Source organism: Corythoichthys intestinalis, chromosome 10, assembly GCF_030265065.1.
Source record: "Corythoichthys intestinalis isolate RoL2023-P3 chromosome 10, ASM3026506v1, whole genome shotgun sequence".
Lineage (NCBI taxonomy): Eukaryota > Metazoa > Chordata > Actinopteri > Syngnathiformes > Syngnathidae > Corythoichthys > Corythoichthys intestinalis.
Window position 1 is genome coordinate 21,540,270 of NC_080404.1, and position 13,139 is coordinate 21,553,408.

The 13,139-nt window shown below is 39.7% G+C and overlaps 1 protein-coding gene across 4 annotated transcripts in view; it reads right to left on the reverse strand.

Annotated features, from left to right (window-relative positions):
- The window catches only part of fbxw4 (F-box and WD repeat domain containing 4), a 65,122-nt gene that overhangs the window by 18,760 nt on the left and 33,223 nt on the right, over positions 1 to 13,139 (reverse strand). For all 4 annotated transcript variants that reach the window (XR_009064629.1, XR_009064628.1, XM_057848251.1 and 1 more), the window contains exons 7-8: positions 3,940 to 4,080; positions 549 to 690 (exon numbers count right to left, since the gene is read on the reverse strand). Coding sequence is in view for 2 of the 4 variants with exons in the window: in XM_057848251.1 (XP_057704234.1) it covers positions 549 to 690; positions 3,940 to 4,080 (283 nt within the window). In the remaining 2 variants the exon portion in view is untranslated. The remainder of the gene's footprint in view (positions 1 to 548; positions 691 to 3,939; positions 4,081 to 13,139) is intronic.

The following is a 13,139-nucleotide window of genomic DNA, read 5'->3' on the forward strand; positions in this document are numbered from 1 at the left end:
ACCACCCTTATTTGATATTACTATGTTTAAGTATTTTCTAAAGATATCTTTAGTATGTTCTGTCTGTATGCATCTAAACAAAACAAGCTGAAAGCGTATGGTAGTACTTTGGGTGTCAAATTCGCCCCTTGTAGGACGTTTCGCCGGTGTAACACATTTTTGGCAGAACACCGTTTTTTTTTTCCTACTCTCGTCTAGTGTCACCCCGTCTTTCCTGTTCATTTTGTTTTTGCTGTTCGTTTTGTGAAATATCGACAGTGCTGTCATGCTCATTGATGTACCTCTTGGGCTCAAATTGAACAGATGACATGTTTATGTCGTTAGTCATACTCTGGAAGCCCGGCAGCGTAACCATGAGACGTCACGACCCTGCTATGTCAACAACAATGGTGACCAACTAGTAAACTAATTTTAAATCATATAAAAATGAAAACATCAAAAGGGGTTTAATATCAAATTATTTTAACTCATAACAATGTGTATCTTTTAAAAACTACAAGCCTTTCTATCCGTGGATCCCTTTAACCGTAGAGAAATCATAAACACACCTGTAAGCATTCAGTCCGTCTTTTGTCCCAAAGTCGAACGACGCCATAGTAGGAGGAGCCACTGGCTATCATGTGATTTCCATCTGTTTGCATGCAGTATAAGGCACAGTCATGAGGCTCCTCCCACTCCATTACATTCTTACTGTAAAAAATAAAGAATGGTTTGGATTACAATCATGTAAAAAGAAAGTGCTCGCCAGTACAGTAAGATGTGGCGTCTTGAAATATTGTATGGCTAAAAGTAAACCTACATCATTGAATAATTAACTATTTCAAATAGGGCTGTCAAACGATTAAAATTTTTAATCGAGTTAATTACAGCTTAAAAATTAATTAATCGTAATTAATCGCAATTCAAACCATCTATAAAATATGCTATATTTTTCTGTGAATTATATATATATTCTGTAAAATAAATTGTTGGAATGGAAAGATAAGACACAAGATGGATATATAAATTCAACATACAGTACATAAGGACTGTAGTGGGCATTTCACTCTACTGTCATTTAAATCTGTCTATGCTGTCCTCATTCCAAAGCGTCTACTTTTTCCAAAGCTAGACAGCTAGTGAACGACGCCTTAGTAATTAGACTTTTTCCTTTTTCATCTGATTTATTAATAAAATGGCCTCAAACCATTGTCCTCTATAGACCGTCGCAAAAAAAAAAAAAAGTACACAAGCATTGCATTAGCAACAACGTTAGCTTAGCACGCTATACAGGTTAACTAAAAATAAACAAAAAGCATCTCATACAAAAAATATAACATTTCGCTTACTAACATAATATGTACATTCTTTACAACAACCATACTTACGGACAAATCTTGTCCAAGGATCATATAAGCACAACATTACAACGTAGGAGTCAGCCCGAGACGTCGTGCAGCCATATTGAACTGGCAAGAAAACCATGTCGCAAAGCGACCACAAGACTTCGCTGTTAGACAGCACAAAAAGCCTTGCTGTAAAACTTACCAAAAGGCAGAATACTGTCTGAGCGGGACATGTGCGTTGATTGCGTCAAATATTTTAACGTGATTAATTAAAAAAATTAATTACCGCGCGTTAACGCGTTAATTTTGACAGCCCTAATTTCAAATAATGACGTAGTTTTCATAGTGGAGAGTCCTAGCCATTCATTTATTAAACAACAACGACAAAAACAATGCTGTAACCGCCACTATTTCATCCGAAAAAAGCAGCAAAAGAAACCAAGACATTTTTTTCTTCCTGTTTTTGGTTTATCAGGAGTGGTAATAAAGCATTTGTGCCAGTTATACCAGCTAATGACTGGATTAAAATTAAAATATAAGGATGATCGATATCATCAATCACAAAATGTGGGACTATGAATTTGTCTTTGATATTTCTTGAAATCTTCAGACAACTTAAACCTCCAAGATGACCCTGGGAGCCTCTTGATGCTGGTCTGAGTGGACACTATTAATTATTGATATCTAAAGAGACCCCCTCTTGAAAGATTTACCCCAACCCTACCCTTTTCTAAATCCCCAGGGTGATCTGCCAATCGGATCATATTACTTGTACTTGGCTGAACTCCACCACCCCAAAATATAGCAACGAAACCTGCTGTCCCAAATGAAAATCACTCTTCAATGAATTAAGCATTATTTGACATCCTATTAGTCAGTAACTCACTGTTTCCATCACAAAAAACAAAACAAAACAAAACAAAACATTATAAAATAAGTCTTCTGTGAGCGTTTCCCCAAACCAAGATCCTGCAAGCATAGAATATAATAGAATTGAAAGCCTTTATAGTTAAAGGCTTAAATTTATAGTAGATTTAAAGCTTCGCCATAATGTGTACCACATAAAACAAAAGCAAAAGTACAATAGGCTAATATAAAAACACAGGTTACAGTGTACACAGAGTGGGAATAAAATGAATAAGAAACTAACAGCAAGTGGTGATGTAGTGGTAATATAACAGCGCGTGTATGATAATTTACAATTCTCAGATTAGAAGGCAGATGGCTGACTTAATAGTTTGTACATAGATGTTGATGTAACAGTGCAAAAATGCTATAATACAGCTAAGCAAATATTGCAAAGTCAGTACTCATATTACGCAGTACCCAAATTGAGAGAGATGTCTGAGAACTTATTACTCAGTGAGATGTATGTGACAATGTTGTGGCATTAGCAGTGCAATGACAGTGACATTTCAGAGCAAACTTGAGTATGGTGACAGCTCTTGGAAAGAAACTGTCTCACAGTGTGTTTGTTTTGGCTGGTATGGCCCTGTAATGTAAGCTTCAATTGTTCCCTTTTTTTAAAATTACGTTTTTCATTTCATTTTGCTCCACAGCCCAGCGCATTGTGATGATGTAGTTAAAAGTCGCTAACGACTAGGGCGAGTGATCCTTATGGACAACTCTCATGCGTTCCAGTGAGTATTCGTGTGCACTTGGTGTCTATTCTATTCTATTCTATTCTATTCTATTCTATTCTATTCTATTCTATTCTATTCTATTCTATTCTATTCTATTCTATTCTATTCTCCTAACTCACCCTTAATTAGTTCAAAACTAGTTCATGTCCAGTACACGCGTATTTATTGTCAAGAGGGCTAGGTTCATACCACAATTCCGATTTTTTGTTATATGTTTTTTTTGGCGTGCCAGTTCAGACTGCCTTTGTCCATTGAGCCTGTTCATGTATTACACATGTGCACTAATTCGCAGTCCGAGATGCGCTGTGCAAACTGACTCGCATGCGCAGGAGCATCAAAACAAATGCTGGCTCAATATTATTCGAAGGTAATCATATTTTGATTTCCAAAAAGAAGACACAAATAACGGACATAAATAATGCCCGTTTAGTCTGATACTCAAAGTTTATATGGATTGATAGCATGTACGCACTGTGTGTGCATGACGCACACATATACGGACAGTTTGCCCCGACTCACAGCTGTGTAAGCGATCTTGAAATATTGCTCATTTGGAGCACAATAGAAAACCGAGCATTCTCAGGCTTATCCTCTATCCCCCATTTTATTTTTCTATGACTGTTGTCAAGCCCGCCTCTTCCCAAAAAGCCGAGTTTAAGCTAGGCGCTAACGCTAATGTACAGCTCCAACGTTGCCGCCTTTTTTTTTTTTTCCTCCAACGTTGCCATCCTCCGTGCCTCTCGCTCTTTGCTGACGTAATTGCTGCATGAATTTGGGAGACTTGACAATTCAGACCACAGCCACATTCTGGAAACATGTGGCCCAGATCGGATTTTAACCAGATACGAACGTGACCTAGATCGGATTTGAAATGGGTGACGTTTATGCGACCTGTTCCGTTTAGACTGTCAAGTTAATGCCTGACTTGAGTCGGAATTTTTTTTTTTTAATTTAAGATTGATTGAACTTACTGTGGACTTTGGCGAAGGTCCCAGAGTCGGATAAATGTGTCATAGCCACAGGTGAAGAGGTGAAACGGTGTCTCAAACACCATATCCAAAACACCAGCCCCGCGACGGAAAGCTGAACCTAGACTGCATAAACACACCAACCTGGATAGAAAGGAAAGGAGTAAGAAATTGAAAGTTAAATGTACACAAGTGTCTGGCTGTGAAATTGTTTAATTCCCTTCTCTATTCAAAAGAGGATAAATGGGCTTATGATAAATTCCATACAGTGGGGCAAATAGGTATTTAGTCAACCACCAATTGTGCAAGTTCTCCTACTTTAAAAGATTAGCGAGGCCTGTAATTGTCAACTTGGGTAAACTTCAACCATGAAAGAATGTGGAGAAAAAAAACAGAAAATCACAATGTTTGATTTTTAAAGAATTTATTTCCAAATTAGAGTGGAAAGTAAGTATTTGGTCACCTACAAACAAGCAAGATTTCTGGCTGTGAAAGAGGTCTAACTTCTTCTAACGAGGTCTAACGAGGCTCCACTCATTACCTGTATCAATGGCAACTGTTTTAACTCATTATCGGTATAAAAGACACCTCTCCACAACCTCGGTCAGTCACACTCCAAACTCCACTATGGCCAAGACCAAAGAGTTGTCGAAGGACACCAGAGACAAAATTGTAGACCTGCACCAGGCTGGGAAGACTGAATCTGCAATAGGTAAAACACTTGGTGTTAAGAAATCAACTGTGGGAGCAATTATTAGAAAATGTAAGACATACAAGACCACTGATAATCTCCCTCGATCTTGGGCTCCATGCAAGATCTCACCCTGTGGCGTCAAAATGATAACAAGAGCGGTGGGCAAAAATCCCAGAACACACGGGGGGACCTAGTGAATGACCTACAGAGAGTTGGGACCACAGTAACAAAGGCTACTATCAGTAACACAATGCGCCGCCAGGGACTCAAATCCTGCACTGCCAGATGTGTCCCCCTGCTGAAGAAAGTACACGTCCAGGCCCGTCTGCGGTTCGCTAGAGAGCATTTGGATGATCCAGAAGAGGACTGGGAGAATGTGTTATGGTCAGATGAAACCAAAATAGAACTTTTTGGTAGAAACACAGGTTCTTGTGTTTGGAGGAGAAAGAATACTGAATTGCATCCGAAGAACACCATACCCACTGTGAAGCATGGGGGTGGAAACATCATGCTTTGGGGCTGTTTTTCTGCAAAGGGACCAGGACGACTGAGCTGGGTAAAGGAAAGAATGAATGGGGCCATTTATCGAGAGATTTTGTGTGAAAATCTCCTTCTATCAGCAAGGGCATTGAAGATGAGACGTGGCTGGGTCTTTCAGCATGACAATAATCCCAAACGCAAAGCCAGGGCAACAAAGGAGTGGCTTCGTAAGAAGCATTTCAAGGTCCTGGAGTGGCCTAGCCAGTCTCCAGATCTCAACCCTATAGAAAATCTGTGGAGGGAGTTGAAAGTCTTTGTTGCCCAACGACAGCCCCAAAACATCACTGCTCTAGAGGAGATCTGCATGCAGGAATGGGCCAAAATACCAGCAACATGAACTTTTGGTATTGACCAAATACTTATTTTCCACCATGATTTGCAAATAAATTATTTAAAAATCAAAAAATGTGATTTTCTGTTTTTTTTTTCCACAGCCTGTCTCTCATGGTTGAGGTTTACCCATGTTGACAATTACAGGCCTCTCTAAAATTTTCAAGTGGGAGAACTTACACAATTAGTGGTTGACTAAATACTTATTTGCCCCACTGTATCTTAGAAAAAAACAAAAAAACAAACAAACAAACAAACAAAAAAAAACCCCTCTTTTATATCCTTAAATTTACCTTGCCGCTACTGAAATCCTGTAAATTGTTTTCCTATGCTTAGTAATACAATGAATGTATAAATGGTAGGGATACGTGATGCTGATTTTGTTTTATGGCTGAACTTTGTGTCTGCCCACATTGCGAACAATACCAAAAGCTGGTCTAATGACCATGGTGTCACAGTGCTTGACTGGCTAGCAAGCTTCCCTGACCTGAACCCCATCGAAAATTTACGGTCTATTTTCAAGAGGAGGATATGGGGAGACCGGACCCAATAATTCACCTGACTTGAAGGCACCTATAAAAGCAACATGGACTTCCCTTACACCTACGCAGTGCCACAGGTTGATTGCCTCTTTGTCATCAGGCATTGACACAGTAGTTCATGCTAAAGCATTATATCATTATAGTATATTATTGTCGCAAAGTACTGAGTAAAGAGAAATAAACCTAATTATCAGAAGCCTGACATTTGTGTCTGAAACATCCGTTTTGTTTTGATGGGTCTACTCCGTACGACCTTGTTTTCCATAACGATGATGATAACGAAAATATTTCGTTGACATATTTTTAATGACCATCATGTAACGCTGACAAGCTAAAAATGTTTCCTGTACTGTAAGATAACAGGATGATTGTCAGTTTTTGTCTGACGAGGCGAAAATGCAACATTTTCTGTCAGTTTCTGTTATAGGTTCACAATGTATGGCATTTGCTTATAGTATGTTTAGTTAGACAGCCTGCATCGTAGCAGTGTTTGGTCGTGTCACTCATGTGACATGTACTGCGCGGTAACAAGTCATTTTAAGATATCATGATTATTATTTTTATGCAGAGGACCACATTTGAAAAAAGACTTACTTGACAAGAGTGCACTCACATCAAAGCGATACTATAGCTTCAAACCACGACCAAAGTTTATTTTTATGCTGAATGTAAAAGTAGCAATAGTGTCACCAGTAATTGCAATTTAGATTTTGAGTCATGCTGTTGATTTGAAATATATATAAAAAAAAAAAAAAAAAAAAACACACCCAAGTCATGTTTTGCTTAGTGAACAGAAGTGTGGAATTGAGTAAAAACCAGTCAGCCACACACAAACTGTGCTAATGTGATACAAAAAGTGTGTTTTAGATGTGGTGTATGGTGATTGATGTGGTGTGACCTGCGTGAACGTGAGTGAGAGTCAAACTTAGTGTAGCACCATGCTCTTGTGATCACAGCGCTGTACAGCTTACTGTGGGTCTCTTGATTATTGGAGAATAACCTGCACTCAGCAGTGCGTATTATTGCATTATAACCGTCTCTTTGTTGCCATTTAATACTCTTCGTGACCGTGACTGTGTGTGACTTTCACACATTTGATACTTGCCCCGTAGCAACCATTTAAAGAAGACTGCTAGCCTTGGCGACCAAGTAGCCCTGTACACTGACTCGCCTCCCCTCCTTGCCCTGGAGCTCAATCCAGAGGGTCTGGCTGGTAAATCCCTCAGTTTACCCCAGGGGGCCACTTTATTGGACCAGGACCTTCTCCACAGGGCGGCGTATTGGGTGAGAGCTTTCTCACTGCCCGGGTCTCATGACATAGTCTTAGCCAATGGGGAGTCCTTGATTAGGCTGAGTTGGAGCCTGTGTGGGGTAGTGACCCCTCATTTTCTCCGAAACACTAAAACCAAGAGGTCTAGCACATGCTGCACACACGCAAAACAAATCACTCTGTCAACAAGTTATGAACATGTTAATTCAAAATCAAATAGTGTCTTCCTGGATCTGCCGCTTTATTTCACAAAGACTATGTGTTCAAACCATGTGAATATTCAAATAACATACTGTATAATAATTCTACCTAGAATGGTCACACGGTAAGTAGATATAAGGGTAGATTTTAAAACTGTATATTATGTGACTGGAAACATTCATCCTAGTTTGGCTTTCTAATTCTCCAGCCAACTACAGAGAACTTACAAGGCATTTTTACTACCTTTATAATCAGGTGATGCTCCTGTTGAAGTGTCATTTTCCTTGGATGGTGTGGATTGCCACCGAGGTGATTGTATTTCCATCTCTTTTAAGTTTCTGCACTACTTTTGGTACTGTGTTTTGAATGACTAGTAAAGCTTTACTGATCTTGTAGCCCTCACCCTTTCAGTGTAAAGAAATGATTTTTTCCCCCCGAGATCCTGAAACATTTTTTGTCCATGAGGTTGTCATGCCGACAACATGAAGTCTTGAGGGGTTTCCTAATTAGGCAATACTCAGCTGTCTTGTATGAATTTAGATTTACCTGTTGTTGAACTCGTCTTATGAATAATTTTGTCTGCTTTTAAACAAATGCTTTGATGGTAGTACATTCATTTCTGCTCCTAAAATACTTTATTATGACAATTTCTTTTTTTTAAATGTTCAATTGAAGTCATTTTGCTACTAAGTCAATGGCCAAAATTTGAGCGATTATTTTGCAGTGTGGTTTGCTACAAAAAATGTTGTTTCTGTAAACAAAAGTATTCTGAAATATCATTGATCGGTACTTAATTATGGCTAGGCTCATACCGCAGGTCTTAATGCAAAAATCTGATTCTTTTTGTTTTGTTTTTCTGACTCGAGTGTGGCATTAAAGAGCATACGACAGGAGAAAAAAAGTCTTAAATGGCATTATTATGTGAATTAGAATCATATTTTGAGACGATTCGACTATATACAACAATTTAGCAAAGCGCAGACGACGAGAAATTAGTCTTTTAATCTGCCGGTTAGCCACGCCTACCATTATAGGGCTTGAGCGTCCCCAACAGGTGGATGACGTCAGCGGAAGACTGGGCTCATCAGTTTTACTATTCAGCCCATTGAGGGGGAATTATTCAGAACGAGGAAAACGCGACGAAGAGAGCCGCAAAATGTCATTTTTTTCAGTCTCTCTACTCCAATATTTGTACAGGATATTCTTTTTATCCAAGTACTTTTCCCCAATAGCTATATAAATGGCTTGAGAAGGACCAGTCAGCCCGTCGAGGGGGAACTATTCACAACGAGGAAAACACGACGAAGAGAGCTGCAAAATGTCATTGTTTCTGTCTCTTTACTTCAATATTTTTACAGGATATTGTTTTTATCCAAGTATTTTCCCCAAGTGCTAAATAAATGGCATGGTCATGACAAATAACAGTCTTGTCCTAAATGGAATATGAAATAATAAAAATGCATTTATTCAGGACGACATGGCAAAATTACTCCATAATGGTCAAAACTGTCGACTTCACCTTTACTGTCGCACCTCCCGAACGATATTTTATGACACCTAAATCGGACATATGTCATTTCCCTTCCCCGGCTTCGGAGAATGTAAACAAACCAAAAGGCGTGACAGCTAGCCGACATGCTAACCCGAACCGAGTGATGTTTCAAAGTCTTTGAAGCGGAAAATCACACATAACTAGCCTGGATTTATTGACATGACGACTGGGTTGTCGATTGTCTTTGCGGATCGGCAAACCGCCCGGCGGAGAGCAATTTACAGTTCGTTCCCCGGAGGAGGGCGGCTGCAGTTGTTGTGCAGCTAACGTGCTGCTAATGAGCATGAGGAGAGCTTTTTACATGCCTATCAATGATCAAACGTAAGTAATCCTTTATTTAAAGAAAGTTTGTAGTGTTTACTTTGTAATTGCTGTATTAATATTTGACATAATACAAAACAACATGTTTACTTACTTCCTCATAAGTCCAATGGTCCCACAGTAAATATCCACGGTGAATGGGAACCTTTTGAAACTTCAAAAAGGCGCATACGCCTCTCCCTCATACAGAATGATTTTTCTGCAGCCGTTTGGCTGGCGTGATGCGAAAAATAAACGTATTAATCCGCAAAATCAGCTGAATCCTTCATCCTCATACACAACAGTACGCTGTATAGTGAAGAGGACGTCTTCTACCGTACACGTCACAGCGCCCTCCTCCTCAATGCAAGACCAAAGCCGGAAATCACTCATTTTCATTGCGCGGGATTAAAAAAACTAAATAAATATAGCGATCGCTTCCACACACATCCAAGCTGTCCATATCGTTCAGGAGCTTAAAATACCGCGTGTATTATGAAATAAACATGCTTTTTCGTGTCACATGCACTTTAACTTGACGGTCTGAACGGGACAAGTCGCATAGAACTGGGCCATTTCAAATCCGATCTTGGTCACTGTCATATGTGGTTTTTAATCTAATCTGGGCAAAATTTTTCCAGAATGTGGCTGCGGTCTGAACTCTGAAGTCTCCCAAATCTGAATTCGGGCGACCGATAATGAAGGTAATTTGCATTGCTTAGCACCAGGTGAATTCACGTGATGGAGTAGCGTGGGAAATAGATGTCTGTGGATGCATTCGGCTAATTGTATAGCTTAGGAGTTTCAACATAAATTCATTGACAGCGACGTCACAGACCTCCATGTTAATTCTCTTAGCATATGTTGCCGCTTGTTTCTTGTGACGTATTTTACGACACCTGCTCATGCGGGTCACTTTACTCCGCGCGATTTTGTCACTTATCTGTTATACAGTGGGGAGAAGAAGTATTTGATACACTGCCAATGGGTTTTCCCATTGGCAGTGTATCAAATACTTCTTCTCCCCACTGTAGGTCTCCTATGAATGCGCGACACTTTCTGGGCTGCGATTGAAAATGGCAGTCTGAACGGGCATGCAAAAAGACCAGATATTACAAAAAAATTGTGCATTAAGACCTGCAGTATGTGGTGTCCAAACTATTCCACATTAGGCCGCAGTGGGTGCTGGATTTCTTTCCCACAAGACGACACTTTTTCACCAATCTGGTTTCTTACAAGTGTAATCAGTTGATTGCAGTCAGGTGCTGCTTGCTTTAGCAGAAACTTCATTGTTTAAACGGTCTTTGCTCAATTGGTAGGAACAAAATCCAGGACCCACAGCGGCCCTTGAGGACCGGTTTGGACACCCATGACCTAGCCTAAGATGTGCACTTTATCTCCTAAATATAGCCATCATACCATTATCACTATTAGAGAAGTTTAATATGGCACAATGAAGAAATAGAGTCGTATCAGAAATTTATATTTTTATTGGGGACCCATTGAATTTCCCAGAAGCCAATTCAAACTACTACATACGCTCCCTGGGACTCAGAACACTAAAAACCTAACAACATCTCTGCGTTTTGAAGAGCTGTGAAACTATAAATGGCTTGAATATAAATGACATATTTTGGGGGAAATTAATAAATATTTTCTTAAATGAAAAATTAGTTACAGATACATCGCATAGGATACTTTGTAAAGTGGACAAACAAGGGGGTAGTCACAGAGTGTGATTGTCGTGAGGGCCTACTAGCTGTGTGACACACAGAGTCTATGTCCTGATTAAAGCTTGTCTGGTCTCACTGCAGGGGCCAGGTTGGAATTAGGGCCCACACACACACACAGCTTGTGAAAGGAGGAATCATTAATGAATTGTCAAAGGAAAAAATGGAAAAAGCTGAGGGCATTATCTAGTGTGAGGGCTGCTAATTAAAGCACTGTCTGTGTGTATTAGTGGTTGGAGGCTATGCTAAGGCTGAGGTCTTGGACCATGGGGAGGCACGGGGAAATCCGGGTGTCAAAAGCTGTCTGACAAGTAGAGAATAGTGGTCCTGCTGAGGTTTTTACTCACTAAAACAAACAGAGAGGAGCTTCCTAACCTGTTGCATGTCCAGCCAATTTACCCTGCACCTCTGTTGGAGTGACAAAGAGGGGTACTGTCGGGATCCGTAATCAAATAAGACAAAATTATATTACGCTCCAAATGTAACAGCACTACAAATTGTATAACCGAGCTTCCAGCCCAGATATTTGAGCCAATCTTTTCAGGAATGAGGAATGCATGGAAACTTGCAGTGAAGCCAATGGAGTCTAACAAGGGAGCCCCCTTTCTCAAGAAACAGGGGGGAATCTTTGAGAGTGATGGCCAGGAATCACTGCTCTCCACCCTTTGTATTTAGTCATGAGTGAAGTCAGGCTTCAAAGTTGGGATCAGTGTTGTTTTCGTATAATATGTCGTTGACGAACAGTTTTTTGATGTACAGTGGATCACAAAAGTGAGTACACTCCTCACATTTATGCAGATATTTAAGTATTCTTTTCATGGGACAACACTGACAAAATGACACTTTGACACAATGAAAAGTAGTCTGTGTGCAGCTTATATAATAGAGTTAATTTATTTTCCCCTCAAAACAACTCAAAATATAGCCATTAATATCTAAACCTCGCGCAACAAAAGTGAGTACCACCCCTTAGAAACTACGTACATCCCTAAATATCCAAATTGAGTACTGCTTGTCATTTTCCTTCCAAAATGTCATGTGACTCGTTACAGGAGTGCTGTCAGCATTGCTGCAGAAATTGAAGAGGTGGGGGGTCAGCCTGTTAGTGCTCAGACCATATGCCGCACTCTATATTAAATTGGTGTGCATGGCTGTCACCCCAGGAGGAAGCCTCTTCTGAAGACGGTACACAAGAAAGCCCGCCCGTCTCATCAGACCATATGACATGGTTCCAGTAATCCATGTGCTTTGTTGAAATGTATCCAGCAAACTGTTTGCGGGCTTTGCGGGCAGAAATACGAGGGTTGTACTCAATTTTGTGACACACCGTAACGCTGACGAGCTAAAAACGTGTCTTGGATGACTGGAACATGATGAAATGACTATGGTTGCAGCTATCGATTGGCGTTAAATGCGAATACAAAATAAAATTCCTGAGTGTTTCTTCAAACTATGCAGATTTGCAATTTCATTTCACAAGAGCAATAAATGCATTTAAAATACATTAAAATACCTGACCATGGCCTCAAACAGTATAATAAAAAAATAAATAAGGATCAAAGTATAACATAAGAACCATTGCTTAACTTACATCGCAAAAGTCCACTCGCTTAAATGCTATAAAATGCTTTTTTTTTTAATCGTTCAAACACATATTCCCACAAAAACTGCAAAATATACTGTACCTCTAACCTAAAGTACGAATGCATAATCAATCATATTAGCACAAACAAAAACTTAAAACCTTATGTTGGTCTTAACAGGGGGCAGCTGGATCCAGCTATGTGGGATGAGTTATGTCATTCACTGTTACCACTAGAGGGCAGTATATCCACCCAAATGAATAAAACTAAATCAAACACTTTAAAAACAAACCATTACAATGGCACTCTAATTAAAAGAATCCTCGAAGCAGCAAAATTCGATGCTAAGCTTTTTACAAATCCAATTACTCCAGTTATTTACTTCTTGTACGTGTTAGTCAACCTGCATCCTAGCCGTGTTTGGTCGTGTCACAAAGTAATCTGAATGCAAAATACGAAGA